At 34.9% G+C, this 17,383-nt stretch overlaps 1 protein-coding gene across 2 annotated transcripts in view; it reads left to right on the forward strand.

Moving 5' to 3' along the window:
• PDS5A (PDS5 cohesin associated factor A) overlaps nucleotides 1–17,383 on the forward strand; it is a 77,974-nt gene that overhangs the window by 33,036 nt on the left and 27,555 nt on the right. For both annotated transcript variants that reach the window (XM_041402688.1, XM_041402689.1), the window contains exons 7-13: nucleotides 3,000–3,080; nucleotides 4,531–4,671; nucleotides 5,750–5,865; nucleotides 6,557–6,651; nucleotides 7,578–7,723; nucleotides 13,782–13,933; nucleotides 17,116–17,229. In XM_041402688.1, coding sequence (XP_041258622.1) covers nucleotides 3,000–3,080; nucleotides 4,531–4,671; nucleotides 5,750–5,865; nucleotides 6,557–6,651; nucleotides 7,578–7,723; nucleotides 13,782–13,933; nucleotides 17,116–17,229 — 845 coding nt within the window. The remainder of the gene's footprint in view (nucleotides 1–2,999; nucleotides 3,081–4,530; nucleotides 4,672–5,749; nucleotides 5,866–6,556; nucleotides 6,652–7,577; nucleotides 7,724–13,781; nucleotides 13,934–17,115; nucleotides 17,230–17,383) is intronic.

The following is a 17,383-nucleotide window of genomic DNA, read 5'->3' on the forward strand; positions in this document are numbered from 1 at the left end:
ATTAAATATTTTTGAATTTAAAAGAAGGGGGCCAGGGGAAAGATATTCCTGAGACTTCCATGGTGCGTTGCTGTTCTCCCCAGCTTGCCAGTCAGACTTTGCTGCACCTTCCTAGTTGTGCTTCCCACCCCTTCCATTGTCTTTCTTCATTTAATTCACTTCTAAGGAACAAAGTGACACAGAACACACACACACTCCCCTTCCTAGAGGAATTGTATGTTCCTTGAAGAGGGGATCACTGGGTCTGCAGTTGAGCTGTTAAAGTACCTTCACTATAATGCCTTAATAAAGTTAAAAAGTGAATAAACACAACTCATCTAGCTGTGAAATAAAGCAAAATGAGGTGCAGGCTGGTGATATCTTACACTGGCCGAGAAACTTCCCTTGCTGAAACACTTGTACTTATCAAAAATGTTATGGAGTACTGTAAGTTTCAGTTATTAGTAAGAGATGAACTGCATTCTGATTACTAAGTATGTATTTGTTTGCTCAGTTGTTAATTTAAAATAATTACAAAAATTAAGGCACATCCATCCATGATTACATAATTAAATCAGTATTAGTATGGCCATTGTCATTTACCTATGAAATCTCATCAAGCTTATAAAAGTATCTATTGTCTGAGATGAGTTTGCATTCCTTCTGTCATAATCATGAGACAGGAATGCCGTTCTATCAAATCATTTTTATTGACAGCAATGAGATAATGTCTTACTGAAACTGCTGACACAGGGAGCCTCTTGTAACAAGTGTCCTTGTGAAAATACACTGTTCTTTGTGAATTGCTTCTAATGAAATATAGGCAAGTAGATACAAGGAATGGAAGTAGAGGGTGGTGATCTGAGGTGATGCTGTTAACAATGGTGGGCATTGCTCTGAGGGTACAAAGGCCCAGTAAAACCTTGTACAGCTTAACATTGTGTTGTGACTGTCTGATTTAGTCAAAGTGAATATGATCCTTTAACATTAACATTCTTAGTTTTGCCTAATGAAGAAAATTCTCAAGCAAGGCTCTGATAAAGAGGGATACAAACTTGGTGTAAATATTGGGTTGTAATGCATATTTAGTTATCACATAGAGGATTGGTGCCACTCTTACTGGTTCTTGGTCATGACTGAGCAAAAAATGTCCTGTAGGCAGTGCTCAGTATTATAATTTGGTCAGTGTGTCAGTCTGTGTTACTTTCTTTGTTTCCTTTAACAACAGCACTTAAATGACTGCTTTACAATGGTAGTTCAAAAAAAGAAAAAAAAAAAACAACCAGAAAGTTCTTCTGTCTGATCTGCCTACGGGAGTTTGACTGTTGTAACTGTTCTCCTTTCATGAACAGATCTCCAAGAAAATTCTGTGATTATATTGCTTGCCTTTACATGTGTAAATCAGAAGCACTGTAGCCTTAAGAACATGGTTGATTTTCTTGTAGAATGCATGCAATAGCAATACTTATAGGTCTGTGCAAAGCAGTCAAATACCAGTCATTCTCTGCTATGACATAAGAAAAATATCATGGAAGTTTGTCCTTTTAAAGAAGCTGAAATAATGTGGTTTGAATAATGCGGTCTGAGGTGTTTTTTTTTTTTTATTAGACATGATATACAGTCTACCTCTGAATCTGGATTATATTAATTAGTGCATCTGTTCTTAGTAAAGTGATGGTGTGGTGTACGTTGTTCTCACACACATTGTACATTCTGTGTGCTAATGTGACTCATCTGGTAAATACAGGTTTTCCATAGCAGTAGCATGTCACATTTTGACCTGTGGCCTCATACTCTAGTTATTTTTATTAACTTTAAAAGTAGTGTTATTCAGTGAACATTTTTCTTCCCAGTCTTACATAAGTTGTTCCTTAAAAACATTTTCATGTGTTAAAAATCTGTATTTTCTTCTGCATGTTGTACAGCATGGGTTATCCAGACAGGGTTGCTTTTCTCCTAATAGTTGAAATAGTTGATTATTTCTTTTAAAAGTTAAAAAGTTAAGTTATTATTAAGTTATATATTACTTTTCTAGGCCGTTTTGGTGTTTGGTTCTTTGGTATTGTGTTCTGTGTTTCTGTGTGTATTTGGGTTATTGCTTTGGTTGTGTGGAAGAAGCTGTATTGAAGTTTCATAGAAAATGTATTTTAAAGTTAGAGATTCACAGTCCTTTAGTTTAATGCCTGCATACAAGTCAAAAATGTTTTAATCATGGTCGGTTTGAGAAGAAAGTATTGGGATATTTTTTGAAAAGAATTAATACAAATATGTCTGTCTTCTACAATGAGGCATCATCTTAGTGCTTTGGTGACTGAGGAGATATTTGTTTGAGCCTTTGGCCACCTTGTTTGTCTTTACTCTCTGTTGATGAACTGTCTTTGTCATCTCATTAGTTAAAAAAACATGAGGGAGTTGTTCTCAGTGTAGATTTGCCAAATACCGTATTTCCAAGAATCAGTCATCCCTAGGCTTTACCTGCATTTTGTCTGCAGTGATTTGTAGTTTTCAGGGCAATCAGCTCATCCATGTCTGTTATTTTTTCCCATCCAAGCTGCATTAATCCTTAGATGATATGAGATACTGCGTATGGGATTTGTAGAGACTTGGACAGTCAGATTTTTCAGATATACAATTACATTCTTTTTCTTGCTTAAGAGCAATATAAACAATGTTCAGATTTGTCACGTTAGAATCAAATGCTTACTTGGAAGGTTAACTGCTGACTCTGCCCAAGTGTAGGTGCTTTCTGTAGTCCCATTGTGGGCTGTCTCAGAGCATATGATGCAGTCTGTGGAGAAGTCAGTGCGCAGTTTTACTCTCCAGACAAGGCTGAGCTTGCTACAGAGGGTATCTTTAATATGAGGGGCAAACAAAACCACATTTAAATATTAATTTAAATTCATTCATTTTTCAGTGCCAGATTTGGTGCACGTTAATTTTCAGAGTATGGAGGTATGATAATGTTTCTTCAATATTGTGTGTGAAAACTATAAAATTTTATTATATTTTCTTCATTTCAGAACCTTAACAAACAAGCGTTTGATCTTGCAAAAGTCCTGTTGAAAAGGACCGTCCAGACCATTGAACCGTGTATTGCCAATGTATGTAAATTAATTAATCCATCTTACATGCAAGTAATGTGTTCTTGTTACTGTCTTGACTTATTGCATATTTGATGGTGTTTTTATTCTTTTAAATGTTGTTTATAGAAGCTACTACAATTTTTTCCAAATAGGATATTGTTGGCTTGGTTGTTAAGCATGTGGAATATTTCAAATAAGCAAAGAAGAAATTAATTTTTATCTATCTCAGTCTAATGTTAAGCCTAAATCTAGGGTGTGAAAATAGGTGACCACCAAAAATCTTGTTACAACAAAAGGAATCATTAATAGTTCATATGTCCAGCAACCAGGCAGCCTTATTTCGTACCAAGCTTTAGGATGAAGCATTTCAAGCTACTGGCTCTTGGCTTGATTTTTTTTCCTCTCCTAAACTTGCTGTGACTTGTAGTCATAAAGAGTAAAAGAACTATGCTTTTTGCAAGGCTTCCTTCAAATTAAAATTCCTTCTTGTTGAATGTGAGTGCTGTATATTCTGCATATTAATACAGCTCCTGCAGTCTTTGATGAATGTGTTCTGATCCATTCTGTTGCCTTTCCTTGGTGCTGAAGCCAATAGAATTAATAAAATTCAGAGTAGTTTAAAAGGGAATTAGGCAGATTGATAAAAGATTAATCAGTAAGTATTTAAAAGCTCAAGGAGTCTGGCTAACAGTTACCACATTCCACTGCTTTTTTAAGCTTGTAATTAGTCATATGTGGAAACAGGATAGTTCATTAAGTAACCTTTGAGTAAATTTAATACTATTCTCCTTACTTTCTTTTTCAAGTGTGTAATAGCTTTTTTTGCTATTGCATTTGCACTGCATAAATAATATTAACTCACAGTATCTAATAGGAAATATTAAATTTTAATATACTTTATGTAAATTCAAAAATAAATAATTGATAATTTAGACTGCTTTGCTTTGTTTCTATTAGATCACTAATGACCTTGATACATTAGCCATCAAATATTGCAAGACATAACATAAAGACATCTGGCATTCTTTAAAATGGATTTGAAGCAGTGAACCTTTCTTTTCACTATTTGGTGATCTTCAGTTGGATTGAGTTTCAAGTATAAGAAAATTTTTTAAAACTACTAATTTTTTTGGTCAATGTTCTGCTGGATGAATGTGCATTTTAAGTTAACGATTCTTTTATTACTTGTAAATTTTGCTTGGGAGATAGTTTAATACATGACAATTTGATAGTTACTGAGATTTGAAATTATCTTGATAGAATTAATAAAACTCAGCTGGGAAGGATGTTTGTAATTTGCTTGAACCAAAATTGTAAGGGTGAAATGCTTTGATGTAATGAAGAAATTGTGCTTTGAATGCCTTCCATTAGTATAAAACCATTAATGATACTGTATTAAAAGAATTTTTTAAAATAATGTCTGCATTAATGAAGGAAAATATACTACATAATATTGTTTGTATTTTAGTTTTTTAACCAGGTTCTGGTACTGGGAAAGTCTTCAGTAAGTGACTTATCAGAACATGTGTTTGATTTGATACAAGAGCTTTTTGCCATAGATCCTCACTTACTGCTGTCTGTCATGCCACAACTGGAATTCAAGCTGAAGGTGGGTTACAGTGTAGCTTTGGACAATCAGTAAAATTTTTGTTAAATGTTTTGTTAAAAATTTTTGTTTAAATTTTTTTTTTATTAAGAGTGCATAACTGTAGATTTAATAAGTGTTCTACCAGGGGAATAAAAATTCTGTATTTATTGCTTTATTTTGAAGGTAAATATAATATTAAAGAAAGGATATTGGAAATTAGTATGGAATTATGTGCTTATTGTGCTTGGAAACATGTATTATGCACACAAAATATATATATATAATCATTGTAATGATAAATTAATGCAGTCTAATGCAAAAGCTTTATGTACTTCATCTTTGGATTACACCCAAAATTTATAAAGCAATTAGGCTGTGGTTGGCTTGTCTTATGAAATGCAAATGTGTTAGCTTCAGTATTGATTTGCAGAATTTTCTTTTATAAAATAATGCTTTAATAATAGGGGAAGTATTTCCTAATATTTTATCAGATTTGTTATTGCCAGCAGTAAGTTAGCTGACTGATTTGAATCCTTGAAAATAGTTAATTTTCCCTGATTTGGAAGTCTGTGGGGATTTTAATTAAAAAGCTGTTTGTCTTTCCTAAGACTGTAAGTGGACAAGAGAAATAATTTTGCATGTGTGGATGTACATGTAGGCTATGGTTGCAACAAACAAAAGTAATCAAGAAATAGATATTTGGTGAAATTACATGTGGCTTTCATTAGTGCACATGTGTTTATAACATCTTAATTGGTGTCTTTTCCGCACACATAAAATAGTCTTAAGAATATTTTAAAACAAATCAGTAGTTGTTTATATTGTCAAATATATATTAGAGTACTGTGTATGGGTTTTTATTGCTGAAAAAGAGGGTTCTTTGAAAGCACAGCCATCTATTCAGTGTCTGTAATACATTAGCTTAATAGGTATTTATATATTTGCCTCATATGAATCCTATAAGGTAATTAAAGAGAGTGAGGATTACCAGAAATACTTTCAAACTCAGTTTTCAATCTAACTGTTCAAAAAACCAGAAAATTATTACAAAGGTATTACAGATAATATTTACAGTTCCTTTTTCTTGTTTTGATTTTAGAGCAATGATGGAGAAGAGCGTTTGGCTGTTGTTCGACTTCTGGCTAAACTCTTTGGCTCCAAAGATTCTGATCTGGCCACGCAAAATCGACCTCTTTGGCAGTGCTTTCTTGGGCGGTAAGAGGAATGGGATAGAATTCTGAATTTCTGTTCTTTTTAAATGTTCTTTCTTCTCTTTTCTTACAGTATTGCATTTTTCATTGCCTTTTTAGAAGATGTAACCATTTGTATTTGAACGAGTTCCTTATTAAATCGTCAAAGCAGAAAACTGCTACGGTTATATTTTAGAAGGAAACCTGAAAGACTCTATTGCTATCAGCTATGGCCGTATAAGTTAAATAGCACATTATATGCATAGCAGAATTTACACAATAGCTATGCCAGCATTGTCTGAAACTTCATACTGTTCAGCTGTATCTGCAACTCTCTTTTGCTTGGCATTTGCCTTTCTGAGTGAAAAGATCCTTTTATATAAATGTAGAAGTTCATAATTTTTAAAAAATCAACATTCTACGGAGAACTGTGTTCAGAAGTCAGTGAGCAAAATCCGTTGGGTCAACATTTTATCCACATACACTATATTCATTCTTTAATTTTAGTCCTGACTGAATTTCACAAGAAATAACAAATATTTGTATGAGGCGCATTTTGAAGATAAATTCAAAACATATAAATTCTCTACTTTTGCCATCTAAAAGTATTCTAATAGTTAACAGAACATGCTATCAACACATGTTACTACATAGAGAATAATACTGATTTGCAAAGCTAATTAAAAATTAACATTCATTATCTTCTATCCCTCTAGGTTCAATGATATCCATGTCCCTGTGAGATTAGAGAGTGTGAAATTCGCCAGTCATTGTTTAATGAACCATCCAGACTTAGCAAAAGACCTCACTGGTGAGATGCTCATAAAGGAGTTTAAAATAATCTACAAAATGAGCAAGGAACTGTATAACTATTTTTGTATATAACAGTTTAGTTCTGAAATGTACCAAGTCCAATGCTTGATAAGAGATGGAAGAGGTATCTGCTGAGTAAATGATTTCTGTTGAAGATGAGTGCTAGTTATGTGAAGTGAGTGAAGATGAGTTAGAAAGAGGAGGAGTGTGTGGTTTTGTGTGGACTTTGTTCAGACTGAGTCATTAAGATGCTACCCATTGCAGAATGAGTTTTGCAGAATTAATTTTAAAGTAATTTCAAGTTCTAAAGAAATTTTGGGTGAGCCAAAGCAAATATTGGTGCAACATCCTGACTTATTTTCAAAACCAGTAACAGAGTTCCCCACTACTCTGTTACACTGAGCTCAGAAAATGCCTTTTTGCTGATCTAAACTATGAAGTTGCTTCTTTCTCTACAGTATCATTTCAACTATGAGGAGATCTTCAGGTTTAACTGAAAATACTTTTGTTTTTTGATGCAAGCTATTCTACAACAATTGTCAATATTTCTGATTTTTTATTTACATTTTTCACTCTTTGGGAATGAGAGTTTCTTCTCTTTTTGTTTCTTCTTATTCTCTCACACCCCCTTTACTTACAATATATTCTAGTCAACTTTATTTCACTTTATTGCTTCTTGCAAATGAGGGTATCATAAAAACTATCACTCCTGTATTCTTCTGATATTTACAGTTATCTAATTGTTTTATAAAATTTTAACATAGAAAACATTGCAACAGACGTTTTCGGTGGGTAACTATATTTAATAGATTACATGGTTGTGATATGTGACTGACATTTAATCGATTGAACATTAGTAATAAATCAGAATACATTACACCTACATAAAAAAGCCAAGCTTCTCATTGTTGCTGCTCGTGACAGACTATTTGAAGGTGAGATCACACGACCCAGAAGAAGCCATTCGACATGATGTTATTGTTACAATTATCACTGCGGGCAAGAGAGATCTCTCTTTAGTCAACGACCAGCTGCTTGGCTTTGTGAGGGAAAGAACGCTGGACAAACGGGTAAGTGTTCATACTGTATTTTCAGCAGTGACCTGCTTCTAGTATACCTTACTAAAAGTAAAATAAAAAAAACCCGAAGCCACAGAATCAGAGAATCTTCAGAGCTGACTATTAATGAGAATACTGATGGGAAGAAAATTATTCTCTTATGAGAACATCTTAATGAAAATTCCATATTATGGTGGCATCAGTCAAGTGTTGTCAAGCAAATAGGGTCATTGACTTGTGATAAACACAGTTAGTTACATTGTAAGAACATAAGAATGGTCACACGTGTTTAAGCCAAAGGTCACTATAATCCATTCTAATTCTCAGCGTCATCAGTTTTGGCTTCCAACGATTTGTGATTTAAGGATTTCTTAAGTCTGCTGTCCCATGCTCATAATAACTTTCAACACAACTTTATTCCGTGTATTTATTAAGTCCTTTCTTGAATTTATTTGCACTTTATAAGCCTCCATGGCATATGCATCAGTAAATTAAAGTTTATTGTGTGTTTGGGAAAAATAACTTCAGTTGTTTGCTTTTAACTTGTCTGATAATTTGACTGGATATAGATCTTGGATTACATAAAATAATGACTATTCTTTGACTCATTTATATTTAATAAATATGAATGCCATATCTTCTCTAATTCTTTGTTTTATGTTCTAAAGAATCACCTGATTAACTTCCACACAAATTGATTGTTACATACTGCTGATCATTCTTGTCTGGATGTTCTCTGTCCTGTTGGAACTAAGGTGACCAGACTTAGGAGCAATGTGCCACTCACCAGAACGTCTGATTTTGAATGGCATTCAGAGTTTGAACTGTGTTACATACTTGATGTTAACTTTTTTCTTATTCTGAAACCTTCTGTCTGTCTCTTCCATTATTTCTGAGCACTGAGCTGGCAGTTTTGGAAAACATTCATGTTAACATCAGTGTTTTTCTTGAATAAGTTTAGGTGGTATACTGTCAAATACTGTACATGCAGCATTAATGCTGGTGGGAAAACCTCTCCTTAATCTGAATTTCTTCCATTTCATATCATAACAATTCTGTAGCATGGCACTTTTCTGCAATTCTTAATTATAATGTTACATCTGACTACCTCGGTAGATTTTATACACACTGCTCAGTTCATTTTGTAATAATTTTTCAAATATTAAATGTCAGAGATTCCTTTCTGACTTCATCTGCAGGTTTATTTTGTTCCCTTCCTTGTGAAAATCAGTCATTTATTTCCAGCCATTTTCCCCTATGTTTTAGTTAATAATTAATTCACAACAAAATTTTCATTTTAAGGTCCTCGGGTATAAGGCTTTGTTGGAAATTTTTTGGGAACCTAATGCATTTTACTGATGGACTTCTGGGTGTGCTAGAAGTTTTTTTTCCTTAGATAAAACTTCCCATTATGTAAAGTTCATAGGCGCATTTCCGTCACTTATTTTTCAGTAGTGTCATCTCTTTGTTGTCGTTACTGTTCTATTTCAACCTGTTTGCCCATTCCAAATCAGATGTTGTTATGAGAGGCACATTGTTCCTCTTCAGACCCTTTGGTTTCTTTCACATTTGCTATCTTCAGTCTGCATGTGGACAGATTGCAGTAATAGAATAATTAGTATTTGGTATATAATGTCTAAATTTTTGTAAAAGTCATAGATGGGTTACCACCTTTTGTAATTAAGATTGCAAAATCTTAATAATTTTCTTCCTGCTTGCTTCACTAATTTTTTTTTTTTTTAATGTCTCTTAACGGTCCTTTAAGAAACCTCTTCAGACCTCCTGGAATAAATCTGTCTCTCAGCCATTCAGAAAGGGTCTGGAAGGCTTCCTGCTTCTGCAGTCTTTGGTGAAGATGTTTAGTTAGTATGCTTTTAATAACTTCATTTTGAAGCTATTGCCCATGCTTCATCAAGGATTTACTTTCAATTTGCCAGAGTTTATGCTGTTTCCTGTTTACAGTTTTTTGGATGTGGCTCCATGCTCTTTGGAGAGTGATGCCTAATAGCAGACTTCTCTGTGCAGTGTAGCCATGTTGATTTTCTTTTTCCTTATTATTGTTCTTATTTGATAGGCTATAGAAAGGATGCCCCCTCTGTTATTCTAGCTTTTTTTTTTTCTCCTTTTAAGTGAAAATGTTACTATAATTGATTTTGGAAATGATGTCATCTTTACACAGAGAAATACTGATTTTGAGTATGTTCACTATGATAAAGCAGCCCTTCAATTAGTTCTTCTTGCAGCTTGACATTGCATGTTTCTCAGAAGTGATCAAGATCACCTTCCTTCTTTTTCAGCCACTAAACATGTCCAAAAGTTCATTTATGAGATCTAAAAACTTTTAGTATGGCCACCACTTCCCACTGGGACTTTCTGACTAGTGAGAAGGGGATGATTATTACTGTGTCTTCACCGGTGTCTGTCTGTTTTCCTTTAGCATGCTGCTGTCAGTAAGAGGCAGTCAGCTATTACTGCATAGCTGTAATACTGATTTCTACAGAGCTAGATTTTTTTTGTGTGGCTTTAAATCAGTGTAGTGGCATGTAATGTTCCTCATATGTTAGACTAAGTCTTTTCACACCAGTTGTAGGTTTGATATGTTGCATTTCAGGGTTAGGTGCTTTTTGAGGTGATGAGTGAAGAATTACTTGTCTGTACATGATATTTCTCTTATAAAATCTCTGGAGAGAGCTTTAATGAAAGTATATCCTGAGGGGAAAATAAAATTGAGCACTGACTAGAAATTACTACAACAAATACTTAGCATTTGAAGTAGACCTTAGCAATACAGGATGTGTTAGTAAATATAGTTACTGCTATAAAATGAAGTTCAAGGACTTGTAAACTTTCATCTGTTTTTTTAAAAATTATTTTTAGGATTTTTCTCCATTTTGGGAGAGGAGCATTGATAATGTCCGTGTAACTATCTTTGTTTTCTGTGTACAATTTTCTCAATTCCAGGCTGAGTGCACTGTACCTATTTTAATAACTTCTTTTCTTTAAAAGAGCTCTGTATTTTGCTGGCTGCATTTACCCTTTGTAGCTGGGTTTCTGTTGGACACATCTACTGCAAACATCTAAATGATGGTTCATCAGTTTGACTTCATCTTTTTAGGTCTGCAGTCATCTGTCAAATGAGTATTGCTATTACTGTGAAAAGAATGCTTGTCCAACAGGCTGAAGTGAAGTGCCAACCTGTCATTTCAGTTCTACCTCTTATCTTTATAAAGCAGGGAAAAAAATTTAAATCATGCTAATTGGTACGCCATTTAAGTGATCTGTTTTCTTTCTCTCCTGACTATACTCTAATTGACACAGTATTGATAGTCTAAACACTTTCTAGAGTGAAAGTTTCTGGCTAAAAGACACTATTTAATTTTTTAAAGGATGTCCTTAGCTGATTTGATCTATATAGACATATGGATGATGATTGTAACTATTTGAAAAAGAACAACAATTTTAAAAACAAACAAAAAACCCCCACTTACACTAATTTTCAAATCCTTTTTTATTGCTCCACATGGAAAAGTAACTCTGGTAACATGCTTCCTGCAAACTGAAATCTGGTCTTTGGTAATAATTGTTCTTAGGAAAGCTTTATTGGATCACTGTTCCAAAGGGCTTTCCAGCATCTTCACTTCTCAGAATAATTAGGAGACATTTTAAAAACAAATAACAAAAATACTCTTGTCCATAATACTGGAATAATCTTTAGAACCTGGGAAGTTAAGAGAGTTTTGACAGCTGACTTCACTGGCATTTCTCCCAACAGTCTTTATGGAGTAGAGACTCAGGCCCTTCATAAGAGCTGACTTGCACATCATCAGCTTTAAGTCAAAAGCTGTAGAGTGAGGAGCCGTAGAATCATACACCTATTTTTGTTTCTTCTTTATGGATTTTTCTGCATATGTGTTAGTTTTAACTGTACAGAAAACCATTGTGGCTTTTTCCAGATGAAGGAGAACTGTTCTAAGATGTTTATTAAAGCTATTCTAATGGGTAAGGGATTGTATTGAACTTTGAGTAGCAACTTTTTTTCAAAACTCAGCCCAGCAGACATCAGTGGAGGAATTTAATTATGTTGGTCAACCAAGGAAGCTAAGGTTATCAAAATTCTTCTGTTAATTAAATCAGGGTAGTAATTCTGTTAGCTGTGTTTATGTATGCTGCCTTTGAAACTGATTATTACATTCCTCTTTATGTTTATTTGCTGTTTCAGCTTTAAATTACAGAAGTGTCTTATTCTTTTTTTCCCCTACATGTGTCACCTATTCAATGACTTGCTTCCATGGTGTTCCAAACATTCTCTAAGTGGTTTGGTCCAGTGTCTCCCATTGTCAGTCTGCAGCTGCCTTTCTGCATGCTCTGAGATCTACTCTACAGCAATTTCACTAATCAGAATTCTGTTGGCAATCCAAACCTCCTTTCTTTTGTAACCCGTTGTTACTCCTTCATTTTAAACTTAAATTTTCTGGAATCATTTCTAGAAATCATTTTTTGTTTTCTTCTGACAAGTTTCGCCATCCTTCCTGTCTCCTACAGGAGATCTGATGAAGCTATCACCTGCATTGGAAGGGTATATCTGCATGCAGAAAAATATTAATGCTTTTCTGAAAATGTTTCCCTTTCAGGCCTTTATTTTCTTTAAAATGTGCTTTAGATCGTAACAGGAGTGAACAAATTCCTGCAAAAGAATTAAACAATAACATCTATTTATAGCTAAAGTTTTTCTCTTTTGTGAAAACTAATTACTGTGTTGTGTTCTAGCAAAGTCATTACTATCTTGACTCATCTCTCACAGTTTTAATACTTAAGAAATATGTAACAAAATACAGTTTATAGTGTATTCTTTCCATCTTATTGTTATAACCTACTCCAACAGCTAGTGGTGTCATGTGGTGACATGGGCCATATTAAAAATCAAAAATCTTGAAGATTTGTCTTTTCTTTGCCCTTCAAGAGAAGGATATAATTCAGTAAAACTATTAAGAAGTTAAATGTGCAGTACCTCAGTGGTATTGAGTCAAGCCTTCAGTTTAACAAGATTGAGGAAGTTACAGTGTGAATAATAGTATCTACATTTATGCTTCATGGGCTGAAATTATCTGAGCATTGTTAGTCCTTGGGGGAGTTCAAGGCCAAAAGTGATACCTAGTGTGTTCTGAAAGAAATTAGCTCTTTCATTTCAAATTTAATGCATTTCTTCTAAATGATGTGGGAAAACAAGTGTCTTCTGAGGTTTACTGTGTAAATCATTCAGCAGGAGACACTATGCTGTCTAAATTAATCCTGAAGTCAGTTTCGGTATGATTCCTCGCACAAATCAGCACAGAATGGCTTATGGGTCTTGTCTGTTAAATTGTTTAATAATGGAACATTTGTTATTTACTTGATAAAGTACGACCACCAAAAGCAAGATGGAGAACCCATGAACTCCTCCTATAGCTCTTGTACTCTGTTTTTTTTTTTCCTTAATCCCTGCAGTCTTAGAGCAATTGCTTCAAGGCTTCAGCAAAATGGGCCTCTCCCACTGTCCTGGAAGGTGGCCTAAGAGTTTAAGCCTAGCAGGTTTGGCTTGACCTAGGCGCCAGATCTCCCGTGTCTAGGCAAGGGTGCTGTAGGATGGCACAAGGCAATGGGAAGAAAGAAGCCTGCTGCTTCTGTTGCCTGTCTCCGAATAGAAAAGCCTTCCAAATCTTGGCTCAGTAAGACACTTATTCAGGCATACGTGTTAAGCTGTACTTAACTTCTTTTCTGCTGGCTAGCTCTCAGATTTTTTTACGCTCAGCACAGAGAAGTACTGAAGTCCTGGGTACTGACAGTATTTAATCTGCATAGTACTGGCAAGAAAACCCTTACACAGGCTTTACAAGTTTTCATCTAGAGGCTTCAAACAGCATTTTTCAGCTTTTGAAGTGTCTGAATATAGGAGGTCAGAAAGTGGTTATTTTGTCTTTCGTGCTTCTACATCTTTACTGTATTTTGTATGTTTTATTTATTTATTTATTTATTTATTTATTTATTTACCAAAACCAATCCCCCAACTTCTTTTCATTTCTTCCCTCTCAAGTGGCGAGTAAGAAAAGAAGCTATGATGGGTCTTGCCCAGCTGTACAAGAAGTATTGTCTTCATGCTGAGGCTGGAAAAGATGCTGCAGAGAAAGTGAGCTGGATAAAGGATAAACTTTTGCACATATATTATCAAAATAGCATTGATGACAAGTGAGTCAATCCAAGTCTTCCTACTTTTAATTGTATAGTGATAAGAGATACTCTGAAAATATGTTCTTATCCCGTGGAAGCTGTTACATTCTGTATTTACAGGTTGATGTATGGTGTATTTAATTAATCATTAAGACATGTATGCACATCTTCAGAATTGTTGTATTATCTGTTCATGAGTTCATTTTTATATACTGATGTAACTAGATCTATGATGATAGCAAATTTTCATTAACTGACTACTGTGTAGGAAAAAAATAGTTAAATCTGGCATTTACTCTGCCAGCTGTGGTTTACCTTACTACTTTCCAGAGGCCAGGCTGTTAAAATCCATCCTCTGTGTTTTGTGTGTCCACACCACAGTACATGCACAAATCTCTCCTTTTGGTATATGGACCTTTAGGTAGACCAAAAGCTGAAGAAACATCAGGGGTGCTTTCACATTTGATTTGTCTGTGTTCAGTCACTAAGTCCCTTTGATTTTTTTTGAAATACCATTTTGGTGTTGAAAAAAGTATTTTGACCAAGGTTTTGGAAGATTATTAATAGTCTTTCAGGAAGAGAGAAGCTGTGGTATCACACAAAGGCAGAATTTCAGCCTAGATTTTTAGTAGGATAGACTCAGAAAATTCTTTACAGCCTTGCTTATGCAGCCTGCTACTTCAGCATGTTTTGTTGCCTTGGTGACTAGTCTGAATGGGCCAATAGCCTCCTTCAGGTGCCATTTATGATACTAAATTTTTAAGCACTGCAGTGGTGAAGGTTCTCGCTTTGTTCATCTGGCTGATTGTAAGTGGGCCATAGTTGCATATTGATTAGTTGGCTCCTTTTTTGAAAATCAGGAAGTCTTCACATAGTTTATACAAAGCTAATTCAGCATATACATAAAAATATACTTTAGTTTGCATTGAGAGGTTTATGGTTTTTCTACCATGTTTACATCTCATTTTCAGTACACAGGTTTGATAGTGGACAGAGAATGAATCAGTTGTATAGTGAATGGGGCAGATGTTTTCTGTATTTCTGCTCAAGCAAAAGCAGAACACTGATGGAAATGATGCAGGGAATTTTAAGGGAAGAGTGTGTCATCAAAGCTGAGTTTCTTTCTCTGACATGATTTCAGAAAGCCTGATTACACTATTGAAACTAGCTTTTTCATGAGGAGGCATGGATTATATCCTGTTTGTTTTCTGTGTGTCCACACAGAAAGATCAGTGGCTTGATTTTTAATGTTCTTCTAGGTCAGTTTGGTGCTCTAAATTTTAATTCAAATGCTTCTAGTCTTCAAGGCTGACAATTAAATTTTTGCTCAGTGACACCATTGGGTTGGTTTCCTGATCTCAGTGGAGGGATAAATGTGTGCTATTGTCAGGATTTTAAAGATTTAGCACCTGAAGAGATGTAGAAATGCTATGATCTTTTAAGACAGAGTCTGTTCAGTCCTTTAAACACATAAGCAAGAATGGGCCAAAATTAGCCAGTTCTGCCCTATTTTCCTTCAGTAATGCAGCAAGGAGGATCAAAAAGTAGCAGTGGACAGCTCTGAGCCTTGGGAGTATTTTCCGCAGCGTGCATAGGATGACACTGTTTCTTTCAGGAGATAATAGTGCAATATCACACAGACTTCAGGCATGAAGTGGAATAGAACAGATTTTTTTTTTCCACACATTGATATCTTGGTCACTTGATAATGTTTTTGTTGTTGCTTGGCTGTTGATGTACACATCTGCTCAAGACAGAAAACTTCTGATCATAAGAGCTGCCTATCATGTATTCTCTGAGCTTCTTTGTTTTACAATAAATACATAGGGAATGGAGTGAAACAACCACATCTGAAACAGTGCCCTGTTACCAACTGTTGTTATCCTAGCCAGTCACTTTCTTCACAGGAGAGAAGTGTGTCTTGCAGTTGTTCCCACTTTGTAAATCTTGACCCTGACCAGCAGGGACCAGGGAAGGGATGATGCAGTCATTCCATTTGTATTGATTGCTTTTCTAGAACATGTATCTATAGACACATTGACTAGAGTAATGTTGATAAATTGGTAAGAGCTCTGATGCCTCCAATCTCCTAGTGTCTTAAACAGATGGAGTCCCTTGAGCTCCGAAGATCCTGTTCCCCAAACAATTTAGTTCTTGGAGTCATCAGTAGGACAGTGTACATTTAAAGGGACGAAGCCGAGTTTTCTTTAATACTGATGGGCTGTCTTGAGGTAGTCGTAGCCATACTCATGGTCATCTTTTTATTCCTCTGTCTTGCCCTCGTGTCTCTTGGAATTTTCTTTCAACAAAAAAAAGCTGCGTGAGCAGAAATAACTTGTGTTTGATCTGTGCTGCTGTGGTCTCTGTACAAGGCACTCACGGAGTTCTTGCTAGTGCCAGTGCACTGGTACATAGTGAAGAGGTTTTAAAACTCAAACACACACAGTATTTGTCAATAAATATCAAATTGTATTGCTGAACATTGTGCACAACTTTCATTAACATTTGAATTAACGTTTGAATGTTCTTTCATTTGGAGGGGTCTATAATTAGATGAACTACTCACTTGTATTTTGTAGTTCAAAGTTGGTTTTTAATGTAAAACTTCAAATGTGAATTTTAAAATTATAATTGGAGATTGTTTTTGCTGGTTTGGTTTGTTCTCAGTTTGCCTTTTGCCCCCTTAGTTGTATATGTTTTGGTGTTCCTTCATCTCCACTTTTTTAGTGCTGATTTTTAGTTTCTGTGTTAGAATGAGTAGATTCCCAAGTACTACAGTTCAATTTTAACCATTCTTTCAAGGATACTAAAAATATCTCCTTCGAGTTATATTCTTGTATTCTTTCTCCTTTATTTAGCTTTTTACTGTCAGTGTTCCTTCAATGTATTGGAATAAACAAAGGGAGATTCTCAGATGTTAAAAACAAGAATTTGGATGGTGACAGATTACTCCCTCTTAGAGGTGAAAGTGTAAGAACGTGGAAAAGCTCTCAAGAAGCAGTTCTTGCTAGTCTTTCTATCAGTAGTGGAAAGCATCTTTACAGCTGAGAAAAAGGCCACTAATTTTTTGTCTTCTTTCGTTGTTGAAAAATCTGGTTTTAATGACTTCCACTATTTCTTGATTTTTCAGCTTGTCTGGAAGGTATTGTTTGGCATGTACAGTAGTGATTTCTCTTCTTTTTTTTCTTCTTTTCCTGCAGATTACTGGTAGAGAAAATCTTTGCTCAGTACCTTGTTCCACACAATTTGGAAACGGAAGAGCGAATGAAGTGCTTGTACTATTTGTATGCTAGCTTGGATCCAAATGCTGTCAAGTAAGTCTAGTTTGTATTCAACAAATACTTGCTTTCTTGGGCTTTTCTAACATCTGTTATCTTACTTGTATTATATAATAAAAACACAGCTAATGGATGCTTAGCATTTTTTGCAAGTAGCATAGTATTTGGAAGCACTTCCCTTTTATATACA

This window comes from Onychostruthus taczanowskii, unplaced genomic scaffold (assembly GCF_017590055.1).
Source record: "Onychostruthus taczanowskii isolate IOZ18803 unplaced genomic scaffold, ASM1759005v1 scaffold2, whole genome shotgun sequence".
In the NCBI taxonomy this organism is placed as follows: Eukaryota; Metazoa; Chordata; class Aves; order Passeriformes; family Passeridae; genus Onychostruthus; species Onychostruthus taczanowskii.